The 13,652-nt window shown below is 47.5% G+C and overlaps 1 protein-coding gene across 3 annotated transcripts; it reads right to left on the bottom strand.

Moving 5' to 3' along the window:
- Window positions 1–1,431: 1,431 nt before the first annotated feature.
- polr2a (RNA polymerase II subunit A) lies at window positions 1,432–13,181 on the bottom strand. 3 transcript variants are annotated; one of them, XM_081697832.1, is made up of 29 exons: window positions 12,849–13,181; window positions 12,573–12,593; window positions 11,585–11,717; window positions 11,311–11,447; window positions 10,989–11,162; window positions 10,603–10,884; window positions 10,273–10,434; window positions 9,764–9,984; window positions 9,420–9,552; window positions 9,179–9,303; window positions 8,868–9,078; window positions 8,421–8,630; window positions 8,025–8,193; window positions 7,848–7,942; window positions 7,477–7,680; window positions 7,157–7,379; window positions 6,725–6,908; window positions 6,442–6,613; window positions 6,075–6,180; window positions 5,519–5,724; window positions 4,936–5,407; window positions 4,725–4,825; window positions 4,481–4,585; window positions 4,203–4,385; window positions 3,853–4,056; window positions 3,471–3,657; window positions 3,264–3,377; window positions 2,873–3,022; window positions 1,432–2,719 (listed from the first exon to the last, which is right to left on the bottom strand). In XM_081697832.1, exons 3-29 carry the CDS (start codon window positions 11,709–11,711, stop codon window positions 1,569–1,571), a joined length of 5,808 nt encoding a protein of 1,935 aa, XP_081553958.1. In that variant the 5' UTR covers window positions 11,712–11,717; window positions 12,573–12,593; window positions 12,849–13,181; the 3' UTR covers window positions 1,432–1,568. The 3 variants fall into 3 exon arrangements, with proteins under 3 accessions (XP_081553958.1, XP_026876714.1, XP_081553959.1); XM_027020913.3 differs by lacking the exon at window positions 12,573–12,593; XM_081697833.1 differs by lacking the exons at window positions 10,603–10,884; window positions 10,989–11,162; window positions 11,311–11,447; ... (1 more) ...; window positions 12,573–12,593; window positions 12,849–13,181 and having other exon boundaries at window positions 10,181–10,320.
- Between the last annotated feature and the right edge of the window lie 471 nt (window positions 13,182–13,652).

Here is a 13,652-nt window from a genome sequence, read left to right as displayed (position 1 = left end):
ATTTTTAACTTGGTTCACTTGTGGTGGGTAGGCTAAGGGTATTAGAGCAAGTGTCCATGCTCTGGATCTGAAGCTCTGACATTCTCTTTACTACACGCCATCCGCCTCAAAAAGCCATCCTGCTGTCAAATTAGCCTCAGTTGCCCCCCTGCTGTTTAAGTGCATAACAGCATATACTACAATGACCATGAAAACAAGACCATTTTGTTAGACTGATCACATTCAGAGTAACAGGTTTGGGGGCGGGGGAGAAAAAGAGAGAGGAAAAAAAAAAAAAAAAAAAAAAAAAAAAAGTGTCATGAAACATTCTGAGCAAAAAAAAATTAACACACCTCCTTCACTTAGTCCAAAAGCAAATCCAGACATCTCTAAGCAATAGCTCGATAAGCAAACAAAAAACTGAAAAACAAACAAAAAAACAAACCTTCCTCAGTAATTAATCTAGAGAGAACTCTTGCTTATATAAGTGACCTCAAAAAGAAGGGTTTTGAGATGCCAATTAGAATCTGAAGAGGACATTTAAAGGAAGGTTTCAATCTAAAAGCAGATGAAACACTGAGCAACGCAACCTGTGCAAAGCAGTGGACTTGCAATTAAACTCCCAGTCCACTCAAACTAACAAAAACCTAAAACTAATCAATAGCCTCTTCAAAAACCCAAGTTCCTCTGTGGTCAGAGAAAGGTAATCATGTAATATTGGGTTATCAATTCATCAATTCCTCTCGTGTGGCAATTCAGAATTGTAAGTTTTGGGGAGAATGCTGGTGTACAATAGGCCTTGCACTTTCCAGGGAGATCGCTCATTCATATATATATACACATATATATAAAAAAAATTTCTCCTCCCCCTCAAACTGAAAATTTTGCAGGAGCTCAAATCTGGCTCAAGGTGACCATTAAATATTAGTATCAGTTTTGACTCTTTCCATTCACATGGATAAATTAAACTGAAAAGCGCTTATTTACAGAGCACAGAACATAGTCAACGTTAGACACGTTTCAGTAAAACCTGTCATATTGGGGCATCTCACCTTTCACCAACTATAGTTTAAATACCCATTTGCAGATAGAAACCAATGTTTAAAGCTTATGACAATACTTTCAAACTTCACATTCTTCACATCCAGCATTGACCTTCAGACTGACAGACGGCTGGACTGAGGAGAGTTGTGTGTGTGTGTGTGTGTGTGTGTGTGTGTGTGTGTGTGTGTGTGTGTGTAGTCACACAAGTCCTCTCCTGCTTATGTGAACGTCGCATGGAGAAATTTACTGTACAGAAGCCTCACTCATGAAACTAAACTTTAAAGGCAGCCATTTCTAAAGTTCAACTCGATGACATACCATTGTAGTAAATAGAGCTTGCTTGAAAAGGCTACATAGGAATTGCCCAACAGATTAAAGGGAAAAACAAAACAAAAAAAAAACAACAAAAAAAAAACCTTTCACGCATGAGACCCAAGGTTCGTTTCCTCTCTGAATCACCACGACAACGGCCCATGCTGAGTGGCAATACTGTCTGTTCCCTCAGGGTTAAAGGGCTCACGACAGCGCCTCTCCTCCAATCAGCTTCAGTTGTTCTCCTCATCACTGTCATCAGGGCTGATGGCTGGACTGTATGTTGGAGAGGTGGGGCTGTAGCCAGGGGAGGTGGGGCTGTAGGTGGAGCCCTTGGGGCTAGTGGGAGAGTAGGTAGGGGAGGTGGGGGAGTATTTGGGTGATGTTGGGGAGTAGGTAGGGGAGGTGGGGGAGTATTTGGGGCTGGTTGGGGTGTAAGTGGGAGATGTTGGAGAATAGGTGGGAGATGTAGGGCTGTACTTGGGTGTAGTGGGCGAGTACGTTGGAGACGTCGGACTGTATTTGGGAGAAGTGGGTGAGTATTTGGGCGACGTGGGTGAGTATTTGGGCGAGGTGGGGGTATACTCGGGAGAGCTGGGGCTGTAAGACGGAGAGGTGGGGGTATATTTTGGAGAGGTGGGGGAATAAGATGGAGAACTCGGGCTGTAAGAGGGAGAGCTCGGGGTGTAGGTGGGGGACTGGGGGGTGTAGCGCGGGCTGGATGGAGAGTAGGATGGAGAAGTGGGCGAGTACGAGGGGGACGTCGGAGAGTAGTTGGGGCTGGTGGGGGTGTAGTTTGGGGATGTGGGCGAGTACGAGGGAGAGGTGGGGCTGTAAGATGGAGAGGTTGGGGAGTAGCTGGGAGACGTGGGGGTGTAGTTGGGAGACGTCGGGCTGTAGCTCGGCGACGTGGGGGAGTACGAGGGCGACGTCGGGGAGTACGAGGGCGACGTGGGGGAGTACGAGGGCGACGTCGGCGAATACGAGGGCGACGTCGGCGAATACGAGGGCGACGTGGGCGAGTAGCTTGGTGACGTGGGCGAGTAGCTTGGTGACGTCGGAGAATACGAAGGTGACGTCGGAGAATACGAAGGTGACGTCGGAGAATACGAAGGTGACGTCGGGGAATAGGAGGGGGATGTTGGAGAGTAGCTCGGGGAGGTCGGGGAGTAGGAGGGAGACGTCGGAGAGTAGGAGGGAGAGGTGGGAGAATAAGATGGGGATGTGGGGCTGTAGTTGGGGCTCGTCGGGGAGTACGAAGGAGAGGTTGGAGAATAGGAGGGCGACGTCGGGGAGTAGCCAGGGCTCTGGGGTGTGTAGCCTCCAGGGGAGCGCGGCTCATATGCTGGTGAAGTAGGGGAGTAATTTGGAGACATGGCTCCACCTGCAGGACAGGAAGTGAAGGTGCAAGATGAGCAAACAAGTTATTTTAACACACTTCGCGCTAATTTTATTGCAATAGTATTTTGTCATTTTTCTTAAATTAAAAGGCCAATACTGAAAAAGATATGGATGATGAAAAGGGGGAGAGACTCACCAGGAGAAGGAATATAAGGGCTGGCCGGCCCTGGGGAGCCAGGAGAACCGGGTGTAGGAGACCACGCTGGGGAGTAGCCCGGAGAGAAGCCACTGGCATCGGATGCAGCACTGGGAGAGAAGCCTGCAGCTCCTGGGGTCATCCCACTCACTGAGAGAGATTCATATACATTTAAACTGACTGCATAAACATTTTTAATCATCCGTTGTGTGTAAGAGAACAAGAGAGCAAGACGAGACTCCTTCAGTGAGTCGGAATATGGTTTGCTGCGGGTGAGGACACGGAATGCAGCAAGTCACAACACGGAGCTTAAAAACATTCTTTCCAAATATCAACATTATTCATCATCAATCGTGATGGGCTGTGCATTAAACCAAGAGCACGCACTCACCTATGCTGGGCGACCAGGCACCGTAAGCTGGCGTGGCGCCCGTGTTCCAGGGAGTCATGGCAGGAGACATGCCACTCATGGGGCTGGGGGCGGAGCCAAAGAACATTCCTGTTGCTGTAGGGGAGAAGAAAAAGCATGTAGGTTTCAAAAAGTCCAACCAAAAGTTTAAAAAAAACCGACCGAATAAATGAACCAAGTGCGACTCACGCCCAGCGACGCTGATGCCCGGGATGTTGGTGGGGATCTCCATGCCATATTTGCACTTCTCAGCATCCAACAGCAGGTCAAAGCAGCCCGTGCCCGCGGGAGCCAGCTGGCCCAGCATGATGTTCTCAGACACGCCCTTCATAGGATCACACTCCCCATGGGAGGACGACTCCATCAGCACATCCACCTGCGCACATGCAGCACGCACCATCACATCGGCCCCAAATACAACCCAACAAATGTGGAATGGCAAATTACAGCTAATTAACAGGTATTTCTTGCATTTCAATCATAAATATTCAAGAGCTATTCATAGGAAACAATCCTCCTTAACCTGGGATTACTGAATTTAAATACTTAGTTTCAAGTCACTCATTCTCACCGTCTCTTCAAACGAGCACTTCATGAGCGGCCCCGTGTCCTGCCTGTTGATTCCGTGACGGGTGATGGCCATCAGGTGACCCCTGCAGGTCATGGTGTCACAGAGCAGGGCAAGGTGGCGGTAGTTGACGTAGGAGCCGTCGAAGGAAATGACATGGTACAGCTCCCTCTCTAGAGCCTTCCGCACGGCCTCAATGCCAAGGACCTGCGGGCCAACAGCAGACACGAGACGTGAGAAATGGGAAACGGGAGACCTGCCCTAGCCACCAGCTAGCTTCCAACATCCTGGGACAAACCCCACACTTCTGGCAAGCTTTCAAAATATGGCCAAAGAATTCTCTCGTGTCTCACGGTAAAGATCTCCACAATGTCGTTGGAGGTGGTCCGGACGGGATCCACGTCTTTCTCGCTAAGGACCCTCATGAGACTGACGCCGTCCGTCTCCAAAATCCACTCCTGCAGAGCCTTGAACTCGCCGTCCTCTGTGATGATGATCTTTTTCTTGTTGTCCGTCTGAGGGAGATGCATGTAAACCTGAAAGGGAAGACAAAGTCAGCGCAAGGAAAACAGACACCACTGCCATCCGAGTCCCTTGCGGAGTAGGGGCATGCGGCCTTCAGAGGGCTTGCCTTGCTGATCTGTTCGATGCCTTGCAGGGTCATATCGGTCAGCATGTTGGACTCGATGCACCGCAGAAAAACATCATCGTCCATCTTGTCTACCACTTCCTCATCCTGGCCAAGGGAACAAAACAGATTGAACTCTGGTCAGACAGCTGCTGAGTACAATAACTACAGGCAGGGGAGCGGGGCAACAGAGAGCCATTTGCCTGGTTTGAAAAAAGCGAGCCTCACTCCAGGGGAAAAAACTCACCTCCTGAAACTTGTTCTCGTCGCTGTTCATTATGCGGATACGCAGAACCAGTTTCTCGGCGTTGTCGTCATTGAATATGCAGTTCAGATCGTCCCCAAAACCTGGCAGAGAGAAAAAGCGAGAAGCAACCTTTACCTATCACAAACGAAAAGAGGTTTCGCAGAAAACAGGAATATTCATATTCGAGTTCAGCCATACGATCACAGCTCACCTGCATTGATCTTTTCAGCGATCTGCTCCATGGTGAGCTTGCGGTCTGTCATGTGTTTGCGATCCAGCTCAATACGGAGCAGCCAGGGGGAGATGCGGGTCACATCGAAGTCAGGCATCTCGTAGTAGACGTTAACCCACTCCTGGTCCTCTGCCACCACCGTGTTCTGCGGGTTGGGGTCATAGTAGATGGCCGTGTTGGCCGTGACCTTGCGCAGCGTGGTGTGCTCCAGGCGACACAGGATGTCCTTGGCCCGCTCTGCGTCTCGGGCCGCCTGGCCCAGCAGGAACACAGTGAGCGATGGGGTCTTGGGACGCTTGGAGATGTTGATGAGCTCTTTGAGTCGAGGCACACCCAGGGTGACGTTCTTGGCCGACACTCCGGCGTAGTGGAAGGTGTTCAGCGTCATCTGGGTGGCGGGCTCACCCAGAGACTGGGCAGCCAACGCCCCCACCATCTCCCCCGGGTGAACCTAACACGTGCAGTAGAAGGCCACGCAAATGTGAATCCCAGACCATCCTCCAACTAATTCTCCTGTTCAACAGGCAATGCTTTACATCTTGCAAGTGTTTCGCGTACTCACAACAGACTGATTGAACTTGGTCTCAATCTCCCCCAGCAGCCAATCAAAGGCCTCCGTACTGAGCCTGAACTCTTCCGTCATACGGCGGGAGCAGAGGGTGGAGCGCAGGTGGATGTTGAAGAGCAGGGTGGCATTCTCCTGGGCCTGCTTGCTCAAAGGGTCATCGCCGTTTACGATCACCAGCTTCTTGCTTAGCTCATGAACGCCTGCACACGACGGGGATTAGAGGGGATGAAGGGGTTAAATGTTCAATGATGAAATGTACACAAGAGACACTGTTTTCAAGCACCATTGCTTGGCTTCTGTTCCCCCCCCCCGGCTAAATCCAGCTCATAGGATATTTAATCCACACTGGGGGGGGGGCGCGCACTCAAAGAATTTCTAATCTTTAAGAACTCAAGACGGGTGAGAACTTTTTTAAAAACATTGTATGAAGTCCTGCCCATGTGAACTGTGAGGATCTATGTCACTCCCCAACTCTCAGCACACTTTATACAGCAGTTTAAGGCCAAAAATAAGTGGGTGTGTGTGTGTGTGTGTCTGCCAAATTACACACCCTCCACCACTCTTAAAGGATTGAGATCAGTTGGAGTTCGTGGGTTGATTCTGAAAATCTTCTGCGCATTCCAGATCATTCTGGCCAGGTTGCATGGCAGCACCACCTGCAGAAGAGGGAAAAAAAAAATTCGGGACAGACAAAAGATCAATATGTGGGTGGGGGGGGGGGAGACTTTACTGCCAAGTTAAACCATCCTATTACCTAATGGTTTTCTCACTTAAATGCATAGCACATGATTACACACCTGAAGGTTTTGGAGTATACCGCTCCATTACTGCACAACACAATGAACTCAACACAAAAATCACATTTTGGGCTTGTTAAAAAAAACAAAAAACCTAAAGGTCTGCGCATAGTCATCAACCTTGCTGTCTCCAGTAGGGAAAATGGCCCTTAGAATCTCTCGGTCTTCTCTCATCTTCTCAAACTCCCTCTCCAGGGAACTCTGCACGTGTGCGTTGGTCAACACGTCCTTCAACACGTCCTCCTGCAGGGTGCGCCGGAGAGCTCGCTCGTTGGTGTAGTCAAACTTAAACCTTGCGGATCAAAGTAAAGAGGATGTCAGACAGGAAGTGATGCCCTGAGGAAAAACAAAAACAAAAAGAATGCTGCAACTGCTTGCGCGGCGCACCACCTCGAGGACTCACTTCTTCTCGAAGGCTTTGTTGGAGGGCTTGAGAGTGGCCATGTTCTGGAACTCCACGGCTTCTCCCGCCAGCCCGTCCTCACCATAGCGCAGCTGCACCACCTGGTTGATGGAGTTTCTCACTGTGGCATCATACTTCACCATGATCGACTCCATAGATTTGATCAGACGACGCTGGATGTAACCTGAGAGGGGAAAGATTCAGGGACATTTGGAAATGTCTCCCTAGAAAGTACAGCAGCTATATACAGAATCAAGACAGGTAGGCCACAGGACGATTAAAACCAACTGAGTTTTCATCTGCTCTAAATATGATTGTTACAACGCAATGCTGTTACTATGGATACGCTATAACGCAACTGGCGAGAGAAATGACACCTTGATTTTGTGTTGTAATACAACCTTTATAACAGCCATGGTCCTGTTCCCTCACCTGTCTCGGCTGTTTTGACAGCCGTATCGATCAGACCCTCTCTTCCTCCCATAGCATGGAAGAAGAACTCCGTGGGCGTGAGTCCAGCCAGGTAGGAGTTCTCAACAAAGCCTCTGCTCTCAGGACCGTAGTCGTCTTTGATGAAGTGTGGAAGGGTGCGGTGCTTGAAGCCGAAGGGGATTCGCTTGCCCTCCACGTTCTGCTGGCCCACCACAGCGATAACCTACAGGCAGGACACACAAGAGCTGTATATAACAGCTTCCAAACGGCTTCAAGCCAACAAACACGGCTGATGTGAACACATGCTCACACGAACACACCTGTGAAATGTTAATTTTGGAACCCTTGGATCCAGCCACCACCATGGACTTGAAGTTGTTGTACTCGGACAGTGACTTCTGAGCGGAGGATCCGGTCTTGTCTCGAGCGTCATTCAAAATGCGGTTGACCTGGTTCTCAAAGGTCTGTCTCAGGGTGTTTCCAGGTGTGGGCTCCAGCTCGTTATTGTGGGCTTTCTCGATGACCTGCGTGGGTGTGGGATTGAGGACATCACACATACAAATCTCAGGGCGGACTGCAAGTATTTTAGGTATTTGTTGGGAACTTTGCCATTTTTAGTTAACAGATAAATACATCAGCATATGTACCAGTTAAACACACCCTAGCAATGTAAACATTTATGGAGACTCACCTCTATCACATCCTGCTTGGCTTTCTTAATAGTGTTCTGAATGTCAAGATATGTCTTTGCATCCGCAATAGAGTCACCGATGCCGATGGAATGACCTGTGACGGAGAGAGCATGAGGCACGACAAGGTACAGCGCATGGGACAGGCTGAACTAAACCAGCATCCTTCACCATCTCACCCTCAATGAGCAGCCAGTTGTTGACCACAGTCTGGATGTTGGAGTAGAACAGGCGCGTGACGTCATGGCCCATCTCCAGGTAGGAGATGTGGACGAGAGAACCGGCAGAGGTGCCCAGAGACTTCTTGCACAGGATCCCCATGATCAACTCGCCGTTCTCCACAATGACCTGCAGTGGCAGGGAACAGCAGCAAATGCACTCGAGTGAAGTTAATTGATACCGCATTATGAAAAGAATTAGTTTTTAAACTGTATGCATTTCAAGTACACTCAGCCACGACTTACAGGGAATGACGTGACTGGTATAAAGAGCTGAGAGAGACGCATTATGAGAGAGACACGCTGGCGCATTATGCTGTACCAGGGCCGTCACTCGTCACACTCATGTGGCAGTACCTTGGTGTCGCCAGGGGAGATGTGCTTGTAGGGGCCGCTGTCCTCGTCGTCTGGGTGGGTGCTGTGTGTGCGTATGACGTTGATGTGGCCTGGGATGATCAGGCTGAAAATCTGCTTGCCGGTCCACAGGGGGCGTGGTTTCAGGATGGCGGGCTGTGGCACTTTGCCGTCCCAGGTGGAGAGGAACATCAGCAGGTTCATCACCTCCCCCTGATAAAAGCCCACAGGACGCCAGAGATATTACAGCACACATACAGCAATGCATTTCACTACCACTATCACCACTTATTATTATTATTATTATTAATAATAACAATAATAATAACAATATTATTATTATTACTACTACTACTACTACTACTACTACTACTACTACTATCTTCTTCAAGACCATCTGTTCTTTGTGAACAGCTAGGTGTGCAAATTAGCTAGGTGTGTAGTACGCACCCTCTCTAGAAAGACGTCTCTCTTGGTGAACTTGCGCACTGCAGTGAGAGTGTCCTGCACGATTCCCATGACGGGTCTGTTGGACTGGGGTGTGACGATCATGCGTGGCACCATGGCCAGCTCCTGGATCTCCGCGCGCGTCTCCAGCGACTGTGGCAGGTGCAGGTTCATCTCATCCCCGTCAAAGTCAGCGTTGTAAGGGGTCGTTACACTGGGGAGGACAAGACATCAATCAAGGGACTCGCAGACAGGCAGACATCACACAGAGTGGCTTGAAACATCATCTAAAGCCAAAGGCACTTGTAGCGTACCTGAGGTTGAGTCGGAATGTAGACCAGGGCAAGATTCGAACCCTGTGACCCATCATAGACATTTTGTGCAGGGTGGGCTGTCTGTTAAAGATGATGATGTCACCATCGCACATGTGCCGTTCCACCTGATGAGCGATAAGGAGGAATACAGACAAGCTGCTCTGATGCAAAGCCACTTAAGGGCCTCAAACGTAAAACAGCGACGCCATAGAATAATGGACAGATAATCATTCCGTTTTACCTTGTATCCGATCTGAAGGTGAAGATCGCTCGGTTTGGGGTGAAATCGGAGGTCGATTCGGTCTCCGTTGTCACGGATGATATATTTGGCTCCTGGATACTGACTGTTGCCTCTCCTCACAAGCTCCTGGAGCCTGCAAAGAGCAACAGGTATTTCTAAAATATTACGGCACCAACTTCAGTCACTTTAGTCACTACAGACTCAAACTATGTTTATCTTTCTACAAATTTGTCTTATAGACATTTGTTGAAAGCAATGAAAAGATAAAAAGTAAATAAAAAAAATTAAAGATAACATTAAAATAGGCCAAACCATAAAAACTTAAGGAAATGATTCTGGGTTACCTGTCGATGTTAAAGGGAGTGACGATCTCTGGGAAGGTCATGTTGGCAGCGATGGAGCGAGGGACGCCCACCTGGTCGATCTGGAGGTTGGGGTCAGGCGTGATGACCGTTCGAGCAGAGAAGTCCACACGCTTGCCCATCAGGTTGCCTCGCACTCGACCCTCTTTGCCCTTCAACCTCTGCTTGATGGATTTCAGCGGGCGGCCCGATTTCTGCATCGCCTGAAATTTCATGATTTGAGCAAACCCTCCAAGTTATGATTGTGTAAAGAACTAAAGCCATAAAAGCCATCCTGCATGCCCTACAAAATATGTTACTTATGTCACTTTTTTCAAACCCAATTTGTAAAGATATAAAAATTTAGAGGAAGTTATTATTTTTTAAAATTTGTGTTGACTTGAAAAAAGGTTCAAATACCTTATTCCATTACAGTTCTTTTTAGATTTTAAAAATCACTCTCACTGCTGGGCCCAGGATATCTGAATGAAAACAGAAGCAGAGTGTCTAACCCTAGGTAAGCCCGGCAGCTCGTTGTCCACCATGGTGGCCACGTGGAACTGCAGGAGCTTGACGTCTTCCGCTATAACGTGGGCAGCAGCTCCGCTCTGCTCGTTCCGCCGTAGCTGGTTGTTAATTTTCACAATGTCAGCTAGCTTGTGTGTCAGGTCATCCTGAGGGGTGGACGGGAACATTTCAAATCAATAAAAACAAACAAACAAACAAACAAACAAAAAAACCTCCACAAGTTGCTTTTGCCTTGTTAAGCTCACCAACCAGTTTGCAGATGAAACTAATGAGTACAACCGAAAAACTTTCACGGATTCAGAATACGCCCTCACCTGGTTTCTAGCAGACCCTTGCATGACGACCGCAGGTCTGACAGCCAGGGGCGGCACGGGCAGCACGGTGACGATCATCCACTCTGGCCGCGCGTATTTGGGGTCCATGCCCAGGATGACGTCCTCCTCGTCCGCGATGCGCTTGAAAATCTCGTGCACTCTCTCGGGGCTGAGCAGGATCTTCTTCTCCTGAGAGTCCTCATTCACGTGCTTCCATTCCGCATACAACTCCAGACCCACGCGCCTGATCCGAGGCTGGTACCTGCCACAGCCACCGTGACCCTGCCAGGGTGAGGGGAGGGAAACCGGTCTTTAGCACAAGCTCAATTTGTAAGCAAAAGCTCTTCCAACCAGTGAGGATTGTGTACATTTATTTAGAGCAGTACCTTCTCCTTGGTTATGTCCTCGTCATTTTCCTGCTGCTCTACTCCAAACTTGTTGTCCATCTCCTCCCCGCCCTCACAAATATTTTTTCCTTTACACAAGTCATACACGTGTGTCAGGCGCTTTCTCGGCTGGCCTTTCGACTTGGCGAGAATATCTTTGATCTTTGGGTTATTCTGGAAAGAGTATATGAAGACGTTAGAACATTCAGCACACAGAAAAACACTGCGAAAGACTAAAGGTACATTACACTATAATTTATAACATGGCTAACTGAGAAAATGGCTAGAAACAGCCTACACTGCAGTGCCTGGTTATACTTACCGAGTCAACCAGCAGTTTGGAACAAAAGAAACACACACATCGGAGGACTTTCATGATTTTTGTGAGGAAGCCGACATGGAAGACTGGTTTTGCCAACTCAATGTGTCCAAAGTGGCCTGGGCACTCAGTCATGTTACCTGTGTGATCACATGCAGTCACAAATTAGTGTGCAAAAACACCATTTCAGTTGTTTCAAGAACCTGATATATAATAGAGTAGTGCAAAACCAGAATTAGAATTTTTAAATGTGAACTCAAAACAGATTATGAAGCACCTGCACATGTCTGGCATCTTCCCGTCCGCTCTATGACACCCTGTCGGGGGTCCATGAGACCACCCAGTTTTGGGCGACCCCCCTCTGTGGTCTCAGGGTACTTGATGCCCCCTTCTGTAACTGACATCCGTTTCTGCCAAGAGATTATGCAATATAGAAAGCTGTTCTGTTTTGAAGCAAATCAAATTGAGTAAAAGAACTGTTTTTAAATAAGTAAACAAATTAAAACATTTAATCAGATCTTCAGAAAGTAGTTAAGATAGCGACTTTGTCACTATGTAAAGTTACAAACGGTTAGTCGTATCATTTATCAGATTTCTAAGTGCTCCACAGGGGAGGGGGGGGGGGGGAGAAATAATTCCACAAAGCGGGATTTCCCAGTTTAGTCAGATAACCTAAACCCAAAGTCACGACTGTCCAATAGAAGAGTTGAGGCAAATTCCTATTTGAAAGTTCAACTTGATCTTAAATGTATCTGCTTAAACTGAAAAATCCTGCTTTGTGGTATACTCCACGGCCCCAAGTCTAATACACGAATCGAAAGAAACATCAAGAGTATTTGAATATACCTTTTACTGCAAAGAGAAATCTTTACAAAAACAAAAATTGCCACATTAAATTGGAATGTTGTTTCCTTCATGCCATACAATTCTATATCACTTAACCTGCGATGATTGATTAACGTTAAATACCTAGGTCAAGTGCCAGGGCAAGTTCTCAAATATTGCTGCAATAATATACCATAAATAAAATTAAAAACACCACCATCCGGGGAAAAAAAAATGCAGTAAAAGGCAGACGTAGGTCTTTAAGCATTACCATAAAAAGGAGCATGCGTATGATTTTTCATTTGTTACATTTTATTGTCAAAAATATGAGAAGAGAAAGACATAGTCGGAGGACTTGTGGAGCAACTTTGGGTTTACTAGGCAAGTATGCTTACATGCGTAAGAAAACAAGGCAATCCGTCAAATAAAAGGGGTTTTACCTATGAAAGTTACTGTTTATTCTTTCAGATAAACACAAAGAAAGAAGTATTATTGATATCGCTAATTATTTTTAAACCACCTTCATAAAACGTGCGCTTACTGTTCCGTAGAACGTGTTGGCTAATAAGCTAAGCTAACTAAGATAGCTACAAGTCTGGCGCACGGACAACAACATTATTTGTCATAACTGATCAGATGCAAATAAGGCGAAGGCCAGATCAATATGCTACTGTCCAAAGAATTAAGAGAATACCCTTCCCAAAGCCAAGACCTACAAGCTCATCTGGGCTGATGATGCCGAACTGAACTCTCTTGATGAGGCGCAATGGGCATGCGCTGTCGCTGGAAGGCGGTCCGTGCATCCTGTCTATTCAAAGAGACGCGTCCTCCCTCGGCACGCCGCTTTGAAAGAGGGAACAGCTCTGAAACGCCACCAAGACTCTCTCCTGGCACCCAAAGGTGACCGGAACTTGTCCGATGGCGGTTTCCAAGTGACCAACGTTTCTTACTACCCAATGCGCCTATTTATTGAAGTATTTAAACTAACTGCTCGAACTATCTGCTAGACCCTTCCCTTCCCTCGATCTAAGCTCCTGTGCGCTCTAAGCGCATCTGAAAGAAATCTGCTCTCACACGTCTTTATATAGACTGCAAACACCACTACAGGTTTACACACTCGAAATGGCAGGGGCAAAACAGTCAGAAGGCGGGTTATGACTCGATGTTTCTTACCGTTTATTGGACATGCGAACATCGCTAATGAATAATTCATATATAAAGACGCACAGCCAATAGCGTTGCACGTTTTTGTGGCCCACGAATCTTAAGAAGAGAAAGGCGGGAAATTACAAAATCCAACCACCGATTGGTTTACGCCGACAATAGGCGTGATTATGAAAGTTCCAATCCTCAGATATTCTAAATATTCAACATTGTGAAGGACGATTTGTCAAAATCCTCATAAATATGTATAAAATGTTAGCAACTGGCCAATCCCAATAAAGAAGAGTAGGCGATAGAACGACATTCGTATTGTCCGCCTCTTTTACGAACTCTACCGATGTTTGCCGATGGATATT

Source organism: Electrophorus electricus, chromosome 15 (assembly GCF_041902795.1).
Source record: "Electrophorus electricus isolate QZ-2024a chromosome 15, ASM4190279v1, whole genome shotgun sequence".
Taxonomy (NCBI): Eukaryota; Metazoa; Chordata; class Actinopteri; order Gymnotiformes; family Gymnotidae; genus Electrophorus; species Electrophorus electricus.
The sequence above is the reverse complement of the archived record's forward strand: the minus strand, read 5'-3'. Positions and strand labels throughout refer to the sequence as shown.